Source organism: Sceloporus occidentalis, unplaced genomic scaffold, assembly GCF_023333645.1.
Source record: "Sceloporus occidentalis isolate IW3139 unplaced genomic scaffold, rSceOcc1.0.p SCAF_18, whole genome shotgun sequence".
Taxonomy (NCBI): domain Eukaryota; kingdom Metazoa; phylum Chordata; class Lepidosauria; order Squamata; family Phrynosomatidae; genus Sceloporus; species Sceloporus occidentalis.
The window spans coordinates 1,675,900-1,688,802 of record NW_028316998.1 but is presented as its reverse complement, the minus strand read 5'-3'; the positions used below and the strand labels follow the sequence as shown (position 1 = coordinate 1,688,802).

The 12,903-nt window shown below is 41.8% G+C and overlaps 1 protein-coding gene across 1 annotated transcript in view; it reads right to left on the bottom strand.

Moving 5' to 3' along the window:
• LOC149302537 (PH domain leucine-rich repeat-containing protein phosphatase 1-like) overlaps positions 1-12,903 on the bottom strand; it is a 66,757-nt gene that overhangs the window by 14,254 nt on the left and 39,600 nt on the right. The window contains exons 6-10 of the mRNA XM_089482222.1: positions 11,473-11,703; positions 9,441-9,643; positions 9,139-9,199; positions 7,733-7,828; positions 6,294-6,449 (exon numbers count right to left, since the gene is read on the bottom strand). Of these exons, the coding sequence (XP_089338348.1) occupies positions 6,294-6,449; positions 7,733-7,828; positions 9,139-9,199; positions 9,441-9,643; positions 11,473-11,703 (747 nt within the window). The remainder of the gene's footprint in view (positions 1-6,293; positions 6,450-7,732; positions 7,829-9,138; positions 9,200-9,440; positions 9,644-11,472; positions 11,704-12,903) is intronic.

The following is a 12,903-nucleotide window of genomic DNA, read 5'->3' as shown; positions in this document are numbered from 1 at the left end:
GTGAGATGGCATTCAACATTAGCTGTGCATTATACAGGACAAACTCAACCCTTCTGACCTTAAATAATACATTTAGTTATGCTAAAAGCTATGGTTCCACTTTAAAGGTTATAACAAAGCAAGGGACTAGGACTGGTTTATGTGGCTCATGAGTGATCAGATTCAGATCTACATGTCACGCGTGGTCACTAGATATAAAATCATAGGGGCAGCTGTGTAAGGTGTAATCTATGCTCATTAAACACTTCATAAATAAAGATCACACAAAGCTAATAAAACTATAACAGATAAAAGGTTTTTGTTTATATTGGGTGCTGACTGGGAAGACTCGATATACACACTAAATGGACAAAAGTATTGGGTCACCTGACCATTACACCAGCAGGGACTGCTGAAAACTTCACGAGCAACCGCTTGGCACCCCTGCCCAGGACTTAAAATTAAAGCAGTGGTTTTTTTTTGTTTTTTTTTTTTAACATCCAGAGCGGCAGAGCGAGAAGACGGACGCCTCTCGCTCCCACCGCAGGACTCAACAAGGTAAGTAAGGATAATGAGAAGTAGGGAGAGGGGGTGAGGGGAAGGCAGTGAGAAGGGGCCGAGGGGGGAAAGGCATTGAGAAGGGGCAGATGGGGGAAAGGCATTGAGAAGGGGCAGAGGGGGGAAAGGCATTGAGAGAAGGGGCAGAGGGGGGAAGGCAGAGAGAAGGGGCAGAGGGGGGAAAGGCAGTGGCGGAACTACCGGGGTCGCGACTGCGACCGGGCCCCGGCGGCAGGGGGGCCCAAGCCAAGGGGCTGCCCGAAATCTTTTTTCCTTTTTTAAATAAGGCAGAGGCGTCCAACATGCGGCCCTCGAGGTGCGGCCCGCGTAAGATCGGCAGCCAGGGCAACCGATCTTACACGAGCCGCACCTCAAGCCCTGCTACTTACTTGTGGGAGGGTCTTCTGGACTGCACAGAGGAAGCGGAGTTCACGTGACATCCTACTTCCTCTGTGCTTTAGCAGAGAAGGCAGAGGGAGGCCGCGCCCCCTGCTGAAGTCTGTGAGCGGCATCGAGGAGCTGCAGTGCAGGTAAGGGGGTGGGGAGGGTGTTTGAATGAGTGTGTGTGATTGAGGGAATTAATCTGTGAATGAATGATTATATGAATAAATGAGTGTGTGTGTGTGATAGCATGGATGTGTAAGTTCTGGAACCTAGGCATGATGGGACTGTGACTACTGTTAGCAATCACACTCCTATCATGCCAAGTCAGCCAGTACATGCTGAAACCTAGCTAGCTGCCCCCCTTGTGTAGTGATGCTGCCAGCAGTATGGGGTCTGCACATCACTTACAGCCACCCTGTACCAGCATGTACTGGCTGACTTGGCATGATAGGAGTGTGATTGCTAACAGCAATCACAGAGAGCACAGTCCCATCATGCCTAGGTACCAGCATTTACTGGTTGCCTGGGTATGATAGGAGTGTGATTGCTGTTAGCAATCACACTCCTATCATGCCAAGTCATATTGCTAATTTTGTCCAATTGTGTGTTACCTACTTTTATTAAACATGTGAGTTTTTATTATTATTTTTAAAGGTGGGGGTCATTTTCGGTTTTGGCTAAGTGAACCCTGAATGTTTTGGTCCAGAATTTTCATTTTAGTTCATCCCTAGAATAAATCTAGGGAATCCTGAATTTGTAGTCGCAAAACTTTCAAGGCCCAGAAATCAGTGAGAGGAAGAGTAAAGGTTTTGTGTCATTTTACTTTATTTTAATCTGCATATTTTATTAAAGGCCATATTTTTTGTCACAGTGAAAAATGAGTGCAGCCCGCGCACGTATACAATTTTGATGAAGTGGCCCACTGCAGAAAAAACTTGGACACCCCTGGATTATGCCCTTTGTACATGCGCCCCTTTTTCTTTGATTTTTTTACAGATACGATTCAATATGTAAATTGAATTTGTTGAAAAAAAATTGTTGGGTAAAAATCATGTTTTTTTGGGGGGGGGTGAGGGGGCCCTTAACAGATTCTCGCACCCGGGCCCTGAGGCGTCTAGTTACGCCCCTGGGGAAAGGCAGTGAGAAGGGGCAGAGGTGGTAGAAAAGGGGAGTTTTGTGACAAGATTTTTTTCCTTTCCTTTCTTGGGATGGGGGGGCGCCACAGGAGTAGTCCGCACAGGGCGCCAGAACACTTAAGGCCGGCTCTCCTTTCCACTTTATCCCAAAAGATGTTTGACGAAGTTAAGGTCTTCTTCTGTACCAAGCTGATCCAAGTATGTCTTTATGGACCTTGTTTTGTGTACTGAGGCCCCATCATGCTGGAACAGAAAAGGGCCTTCCCCAAACTGTTCCCACAAAATTGGTTGCATAACATTGTCCAATATGTCTTGTTATGCTGATGCATTAAGTTTTCACTTTACTGGGAGGGGCCCAACCCATGAACAACAGCCCCATACCATTATCCTTATTGCTGCTGTTACTAAACGCTTCCACTTCCGAATACCACCACTTACAGTTTACTGTGGAATATCTAGCAGGGATGAAACCTCACAAAATGACTTATGGAGACAGAATGACCCATTTGTGTTTATAAATGCAGACTGCACGGTTAGGTGCTTGATTTTATACACCCGCGTTCAATAATTAAGAGGTGCGTCCTAATAGTTTTGTCCATATAGTGCATACACACATTTATTACACACACAAAGTTAATTTCATATGATGCTCTTTCATTAAAACATACGGACGTTCACGCAGATAACAGTAAGACAGAATGCTGTAAGAGGCTGAGATCTATAGGGGATTTGGGCGTTACTGCCCATTACCACTTACGCCTATTGTTTTTAATAAAAAACAGACAGATTTAAATTGTAAAATGTATCATCCCAACAGGGAGTGACAAGATTTATTATAACTGGTTTATTCTTCCCTGTGTTATTAAAAAAATGCCTCTATTACTAGTACAGACTATGGAAAACAAGGAATGCAAAATGAAATAAATCAAAAAATAATTAGCTTGCTCTTTCTTTGCACTGAAGAACATAGGCAGCTTTTCACCGCATTTAGATTCTAATTCTTTGAATATGAACAAATATAGAATTCTCTCTCCATGAAATGACCAGATAGAAATAAAAATCAGTCTAACTTCATAAAATGCCCTTTTCTTTTGCTCATGCAGCTTGTTTGATTGTCACAGAAGAGGAATATATATCTATATCTTACACGTACACACCAGACTGAACAATATCAGTTATTGCAAAATGCAATGTTGAAAGTTGCCCCAGGGCCACTTCATGTATTCGTGATGGGCGATTCCTAATTATTAGTCTTAAGTCAATTTTCACTAATGCTTTGTAGCTCTGTGTTTAGTTTTCCACAATGTAATTTAGAACCACTTAATGCCATTAAACCAAATGAAAAGGATAAATTGTGAGCACAATATATAAAAAAAAGCAAAACTACTGATAGATTAATGACGGCTGACTGCGGTTAGGGCTGCAACTAACGATTATTTTCATAATCGATTAGTTGGCCGATTATTTTTTCGATTAATCGGATAAAAAAATGAATGTACATTTTTCATTTATTTAAAATAATGTAATAAATTATATTAAATACAAACAGCATAATAAAAAAAACTGATAAAATGCATTTCTTGCCCTTATTTCGCAACCAGCCCCCCCCCCCATTCATGCACGTTTGAGCCCAGGATTGCCACGCTGCCTCCCAGACATGCCACGCTGCCCCCCACATATGCCACTCCACGCTGCCCCCCACATATGCCACTCCACATATGCCACTCCACGCTGCCTCCCACATATGCCACTCCACGCTGCCTCCCACATATGCCACTCTGCCTCCCACATATGCCACTCTGCCTCCCACATATGCCACTCTGCCTCCCACATATGCCACTCTGCCTCCCACATATGCCACTCTGCCTCCCACATATGCCACTCTGCCTCCCACATATGCCACTCCACGCTGCCTCTCACATATGCCACTCCACGCTGCCTCCCACATATGTCACTCCACGCTGCCTCCCACATATGTCACTGTGCCTGATACACCTTATACCCTGATACACCACTCCATCCTCCCTAGACATGCCACACTGCCCTCCCCACATATGCCACTCCACTCTACCCCCAGATATGCCACTGTGGCCCCAGATCTGCCTTATACACCCTGATACACCACTCTGTCCTCCCCAGACATGCCACACTGCCCTCCCCACATATGCCTTATACCCCCAGATATGTCACTCCGTCCTCCCCAGATATGCCTTATACCCCCCAGATATCTCATAGTCCCCTCATAGAGTCACAGACCATACTTTGGGTTAATCTTCACTGCCCCCAGGATTTAGATTCCCCTTAGTTTGCCCCCCTTTATCTCTAACTGCACCTTAAGTTAACTTTAATAAATTAATAAAATTAACCCTCAGTCCTCATCATTAAATTAACCCTAAAGACCCCATCAACCACAGCATCCCCTAAATTAACCCTAAAGACCCCATGAACCACAACAGCCCCTAAATTAACCCTAAACATACCATTAACCAAAACTGCCTCAAATTAACCCCAAACACCCCATTAACCACAGCTGCTCCTAAATTAACCCTAAACACACCATTAACCATAGCTGCCCCTAAATTAACCCTAAGCACCCCATTAACCATAACTGCCCCTAAATTAACTCCCACCTGCCCTAACTTTCAGCAGCCCAAATATTAATTTTATACTTACAGTTAGATGAGTGTCACAGCCATGTGGTTCTGGCCTTCTGGGAGAAGGAAGGGGGCGGGGCCAGTTGTCACAGTGATTACAGGGAGGGACTGGTAAGTAGGAGCTGCTGCTGTGAGTCAGACTAAACGGATTATATAATGAGGGGTATTTTTCAGAGCGTTTGCTCTGAAAAAACCCTCATTTAATAATCGATAAAAATCGATTCAACTAGTCGATAATGAAATTCGTTGGCAACGATTTTCATTATCGATTATTATCGATTAGTTGTTGCAGGCCTAACTGCGGTCATTATCTACAGAGGGTCATAAGTCAGCTGTCACTATATTTTGGCTAAAGAAATCTTCAGGCATGCTCGCAGCTTGCCATGTCATGTCAGTCGGGAAGCAGTATAGTTCACATTAGACTTGTGCATTCCTCTTCGGGCGAACATGGCAACGATTTTCATTATCGATTATTATCGATTAGTTGTTGCAGGCCTAACTGCGGTCATTATCTACAGAGGGTCATAAGTCAGCTGTCACTATATTTTGGCTAAAGAAATCTTCAGGCATGCTCGCAGCTTGCCATGTCATGTCAGTCGGGAAGCAGTATAGTTCACATTAGACTTGTGCATTCCTCTTCGGGCGAACATGAAAACTAACACGAAAAGTGCATTTTTATGTTCGTCCCGAAGAAACGAAGATCGCAGCGATAAAACGTACACGAAGATGAAGACACACAACATGAAGAATCTTCGTCTCCGTCTACTAATCTCCCTGGTCCCGTCCCCAACCTTATCTCTGCAGCATCACAGGGGTTGACGGAAGCGGAAATCCGTAGGTTCGCCGTCAGGGGTTAAGAGGCTGTGCGAACGACTATTGCTCGCCTGCCTCCTCCGGACCCCGCAGGCGACCAATAGGCTCACTCATACGGCCTTTTTAACTCCCGACGGCGAACCTACAGATTTCTGCCCACGTTAAGCCCTGCGATGCTGCGAAGATAACGGGAGCGGAAATCCGTAGGTTCGTAGTCGGGGGTTAACTTGGCTGGCAGAGACGACTGGTCTCCCCGCTATAACAGTTAAAGGTCTGTATAAGCGACTTTATTGGTCGTTCGTACGGACTTTTACCTGTTGCAGCAGGGAGACCAGTGGTCTCTGCCAGCCAAGTCGCTGGGCCAGGATTTTAAAAGTCTGTACGAGTGACTCTATTGGTGGCCAGCAGGGGGCTTATCTGCCATCAACCGATGGAAGTACAGGTGTACTTCATTGGTTGATGGCAGAGGAGGCCCCTTCAGGCGACCAATAGAGTTGCTCGTGCGGACATTTAAACTCCTGGCACCAAAGCTGCTGTGAAGTCCGTACCACGTTAACCCTGTATTAACCCCTTCAAAAAAAAAAAAAAAAAAAATATTCGCCCGAACCGAAGACAGGAATGGGCGAATATTTGCGCAATATGAAGATTTTCCCCCCCAACGAAGACGAACACGAAGAGTTGGCCGGTGTCCAAGTCTAGTTCACATAAAGCCTTGTATGTACATGTACAACCTGCACATGATCACCAAACCAACCAAGGCTCCTCTCACCTCTCTGATTTTAGGAACAAGTTTGCCGGAAGCTCCGTGAGCTGGTTATGTTGCAGGTCCAATACCTCTAGCTGCGTGCATTCGATGTGATCCGGAAGTTGGACAAGGTTGTTGTAACCGGCGAGCAGCTTGCGCAGACCGCTGGTGCAGAATAACCTGTGAACAGCAGAGTTGCAAGGGGGGGAAATATCAGTCACATGGCCACAAATTAAAGGGTAGGATAAACTTAAGCAGCTCCAAACATTTTAAAATGAGTAAATAAAATGAAAGGGGGGTGTTCCAGTTAGGGTAAGATGGCGGACCCGAATCCTTGTCTCACACAACATCAAGCAACAGGTACACACATGTGCCGGTAAATTATTACACAATGCACTTGCTATACATGAGGGGAAACTTTAACAGTTGTCTTCTTTTTATTTCCTAGAGAAGCCGGACTAATCTTCATCCGCCACCTGTCTCATGCTCCTGGGACTGTGAGCTTTAATCAGTAGATGCCAGTGTCCCCAGCTGACCGATCACTCAAAGTGTGTCAAGTTACATGGCAGCTGACAGTCCAGCGTTCTGAAACTACCCACCGCATATTAACCAGCACGGCGAGAAGACGCATTAAAGCAGGCGCCCCAGCATGCCAGGCCGTGTTTCCCACAAACGGTCATTTCAGAGAAGACCCTGTGTTTAACTAGATCGCCAGCCAAGAATTATGCGGAAAGGAAGACTATTAATTTAACAGCTGGCCTATCCCTTGATACTGGATACAGAAAGCTCAAAAAAACCCAAAACAAAAACAAACATTACAGCCTATATGAACGCTGCAAATGGTAAGAAATTATTTTATTTCAATATTAAATATATAGTGATACAGGATTGACAATACATAAGTGGGGTACACCAATTCACACTAAGCAGGGCTCAGTACATCCTTTTAACAGGCATGATTTACATGCTATTGCGCACGTGCCTTGTACACCTGGCAACACAAGGGGTGTAATTAGCTCAAGCGAGGGTGTCATTTAACGGTGTGTTTGGGTGTGCGCGAGTGGGGTGCCCGGGTTTGCAAACCGCAAGAATGGACTGACAGAGGGGTCATTGTATTCAAGCACTTTACATTTGTGTGCCACAGACATCCAAAAGATTAAAGCAGAATGTCCATTATCGATATTGGGGGGAAAATAAAAAGCCAGAAAAAAAAATAATAAAAAGTACCTTTAGGACAGACGCTCTAAAACAGAAAAGACATCTGATTCTTAAGAATCCTGTCTCTGGTTACAGACATTAACAGCGGCAATAGTGATTCCAATTGTGGGATTTCCTAGCCAGACACAACCATATATTGTGAATCACAACTCTGACCAGTCCATTGGCATTTTTATACAAATAAGGGAAGGGTGCACTCCAGCTCTTTAAAAAAAATAAAATGGTAAATGAAATCCAGCACTCACCCAGCAGGAAGCTCACTTAGGTGGTTGTGGCTTACATCCAGAACCTCTAGGTTTTTGCTGTCAGTAACCCACTCCGGAAGGCAGTCCAAATCATTTCTGCAAAGTTCATCAAGACAGTTTAAGAAAAATGCAGCTTTGAAAAAAAGATTAGCTCAGATCTACTATGTCAGGGGAAAGTGAGCAGAAAAACAAATCACTGTGTAACAAAATATTTCCTTTTTTTTTTTTGTTTTTTTTTTTACATTTCTTTTTATTCCTAGAGTATTTTTTTTTACTTTACTGCCCTACTCCCAGGAAAATCTGAGTGAGCACAATAAAACAAAAAAAATGTAATGTGATTGACTGCATTTTGTAACAGCAAATATAAATAAGTTAAACCGTGGTTCAACCAGATTAAATAAATCTAAAGAGTTTTTACAAAAATGTATGAAAAACAATGAGATCACTGCTACATTATGCATTATGTAATCAGATTTCCAGCCAACATGTGTTCAGAAATTAATTTGTTTAACAAACAAATCCGGAGAAGAGTGATGTAGGGCAAGCAGTGATATTATTCCTGGAGAAAAGTTTTTTTTTTTCCTGATATTACAAAAAAAAAAAAAAAAAAAGTCAGATGCAGTGTTCATGTCTTACATATAAAAAAAAACCATGTAAACATAACATGAAATGACTACAGTTTATCCATTTAATAGAAATATTTTAATAATTTGGGGTTATTATAACTATGCACTGGCAGTTAGCCTCTCGCCAATAAAAGGATTGTTTAGTGCTTATTTAGCAACTTAAAATTATCATGCAATTTGTACAGCGTGGCGATACTATACATCTACATATATCTATATGTAAAATACCACTATAACTACAATACTGTGTAGAGTCCCTCAAAACGTCTTCAGGATTTGTTTTAACATAATCAGTAAGCACAAGATATTATGAGACTTCCTATAAATCAAATGGAATGAAGCAGGATGGATGATATCAGGGCCGGCACGACAATGGAGCCGCTCCAGGCGGCACTTTTGAAGGGGCCGCACTTTTCCGCCCCAAGCCCTTTTTTTTTTTTTTTTTTTTTTTTTTTTTTAAAAGCCGAGAAGAGAGAGAGAGAGAGAGAGGGCGCCGAGTGGTTTTCACTTACCAAGTTGTCGGTACCCGCTCGGCGCCCCTCTCTCCTCTGCAAGCCCTCTAGCTCGGTCTCGCGACCGAGCAGGGAGACTCACCGCAGAACTGCTGAAAGGCAAGTACAAGGGTGGGGAGAGGAAGGGTAGATAATGGGGGGGGGGGGGGGGGGCAGCATTTTAAACTTTGCCCCAGGCGGCATTTTGTCTTGGGCCGGCCCTGGATGATATTTGAAATACATAAGTGTCATTTTACTTAATGCATGTGTTAATGTAAAGACAATTTACCTGGAAATATCTATGTAGGTTAGATGACAGGGGGCTGGATACACATCAAGATCGGCAAGTTCTGTAATATCAAAAGTTTGCAGCATTATCAAACTACACCTTAACGTGTTGAAAAGCTTAAGCGTTACACAGTTTAAAATTAAAAGGTATACGAGAATTGAGATTAAAGTTCAATATACTCAGTATCAACATCTTATCCTCCTCATAACCATGCATGCTTATTAAGGCTACAGCTTGCATATGCCAATCACAGGGATATTAGTGACTTTTATGGATGTCTGTCTTGAGTAATGTGTATTTACCATTGCATGAAGCATAGAGAGCCTTTAAAAAGTAGCCACTAATCTTGAGCGAGGTCAAATGGTTCCTCTCACAATGCAGGACTTCTAGGTTACTGAAAGCGGTCACATCAAGTTCAGTCATCTTGTTATCTCGCAGATCCAACTGGGTTATATGTAGTAGAAAGTCGGGTTCGTCTACCAACAATTTCTTGATTGCATTCAACCTAATTAAAAAAAACAAAAAACAAAAAAACAGTTTTTACCATATTGGTTCCAGATCATATCGGTTGCAAATATTCAAACCTTAAATTGCATTGATGGGCAAGAATGTTCATAGGAACATATGGAAAATGAGTATCCACTATCCAGGCCTCACGTTTAAATGATATACTACAATTTTTTTTTTATTTTTTTTTTGCTGGATACTATGTCCTTTTAATTTCTTTAACTTGTGTCCAACAAACCAAAAGTACTTTTAAATTGCTCTCCCAGGCAAGTAATACTATCCTTGTTTGGGGACCTTGCTACAGAGATGAGGCTAAAAGAACAGTGTACGCTATGGTGGCACCTCCATGTATAGAATGTACACAGAGCATACACTTTTCATAGGTTAGCAAATGGGCAAACTCTAATTAGCTTTCCAACAGCTTGCACCAGACCATGAATAGCATCTCCTCCCTACCACAGCCCTATAATTTTCCTCAGAGTCCCTGGGATGTCCCTCTCTGTAACAGTTTATAAAGAGAAGGGCGAACCTACAAGAAGGGAAAGCTGCTTCCCAGGAGGCATATGCTCAGAACATCTGTTCTTCAGATCTGCCAAGCAAGTTCATCACAGGTTTTGGTTTCTAGTGAACACACGATGGCCAAGCATTTCAAACATGTTCTGTTAAAGGAGATACATTGACAGATACAAGCTGGCAGCCGCAAACCAGTTGCGACATCACCACATACGTGGCCAATCCGTTTCTCTAGGATCTTATGAGTCAAGCCGTGTATGAAGCACTCACCTTAACCTTTAATAGTGTAACTGAATCAATGACTTGTTCTCTAATAAATATCATGCTCCCAAAACTACTCTATATATCATACATTATATTTTCTGCAGACTCCACTGAACTTTTACAACAGGGGGAAGCGATATTGGCATCATTAAATCAAAAACGTACAAAACTAACAAAAACATTAAAAAAACGTATAAGACACGCATACAGAAGGAGAAGAGGGTCCTGTTCTTGCGAGCTATGAGTAGAATGAGGAGGAAACTGGACAGATGGTGAGGGACATCAGACTTCACCTATAATTCATTAGATTAAAAGGACTAGTCAAGCATCCCAGACACACATGTCTACAAACTGTATGCCTAAACTTTGACCTATCGTGTCACCAAAAAACCTCACATTAAAAGTTACACGCTCAGCCTTTTCCCAGGGCAGTTTATTATTGCAAGCAAACGTCAGGGGCACAATGTAAACGAGAATCAATATTTGCTCAGACATGGTATATTTGTTAATAAGATCCTTATCGATTTAAACAGCAAATTTACCACAACCTTTGCAGTAGACATTGTTACACAAGCCACAGAAGACCAGGTGTAAGAAGAAAATACACTTCTCGCCCACATTTGTGAGGCCAATGTAGAAAGATACTAGAACTGTAGAGATTCAAACTAGAAGCACAAATGTAGGTCAATTCAGCACACTTTAAATCATTTTCACATGCATTCCCATAACTAATAAATGATCATATAAAGATCAGAAATATAGTTATATTGCATATTTTGCATAATACAGATAGTTGTCATACCAGAGACCCCAAATAAAGACTGGTATTTCCAGGTTTAAAAGTGAATGCCAGGGGCTGCTAGAACACTATGTATATATATTATAACTTTTTTTTTAATGTACTTTTAACTTTATCAGAGGGCCCGAGCTTATAAACCTATTACTGGTATGCGGTTGGTATTTGACTAGGCACCTTCTGATTTGCATCTGTGAACGATATGGATACCGTATTGTCTGGTTACTATACCCAGTAACTTACATAATTCATACCTTAAATCAACATGCTTTATCTGAGGCATTCTTCTCAAAACCTGCAGCTGCAAGACCTCCAGAACATTTCCAGACATGCATAGCCTGTCAATGGCCACCATGTTTTCCAGCACCTCAGGAACTTCTGTGAACTCATTGAAGGAGAGGCCTAGATAGCTTAGCTGCTGCATGTTTGCAAGTTCGGCAGGGAGCACTTGGAGGTAGTTGCCATCGAGAAGGAACGTCTGCAGGCTATAAAATTATTTAGAAGAAAAAAAAAAAAAAGCCAACAAGTTTACATTGTAGATATATCATTAGGAAATGGCATCATGACAACAACCCCCTCAAACATTCTGAACGTCTAGAACAGAGATGTATAAGGGGACAAAAGAGGAACGTGTATTTGAACAGGGACACTAGGGAGGTATGAGCCCTCATCAAAAAAAGTTCAGGAAGAAAAAAAACCTCAAAAATAAAAGAGCTCGAAATAACATCCTGACATTAGCGACAAAAGGGTTCCCTGAGGTATACAAAGACTCCAAAGGGATCTGTAGTCCTTTTGTACTTCTAAAAAGGGTGGGAAAAACAAAAACCCCAAAGTACATGCAGAACGCATTGATAGAATGACACTTGTGAAATAGCCTATGTTGTCTGCTCACTTACAGAATCATATACATTAGTAGGACTTTGCAATTAGAGTGAGCAGTTAAGGCTACAGTGCCGGCATCACATCTTAAGTAGACAACAGTTCAGAAAAAGATGGACATCTTGTAATATTTTCCTGTAAATGGTTAAGTCAGATGAAAATCCCATCTCAAGACAAGCAAATTAAAATATGTGAGTGTACTTTGTTTATTGGCATCAGCCGACTACTATTTGTAAGCAGATACTTTTTTCCCTCCATTTTCAGCAAAGTTAGTAAATGATAGTTTACTGGTATTGATATCATTCGAGTGGCTACACAAATGAGAAAATGGGAATTTTTTGTGGAACTAAATGAAAATGCTGAAACTGTCTGTGTTCTTAAGGGGATAACAATATCTTGCCATAAAATATTATTCTAAAAAACAGTTTCTATGCTTACTGACAGCATTTTAAACGTCCCATTCTATCTAGAGGGAAGCCAACAAGGAAATATCAACAAGTTTCAAAAAAACATTAAGTACAAATATTACATTGACAAAAACAAATTTTGCAATAGCCTAGATGAATCAGTATTCCCATGGGCTTAAAATAAAAACGGCAAATATTTGGAATATTCCCAAAACAAAAACGTATTTTGTCAAAAAAAAGTTATGGTCATAGAGACAAGTACTTTTTAAAGTACTTGTCTTTTTAAAGTACACCCTCTCTAGTATTATAAGGTATACAATAAAACTACCGCTGTCTCTAAATCAAAGCAACCACCCCTAGAAAAACCATACCAAACCTTCTCCAGGTTTCCTTTGTAGG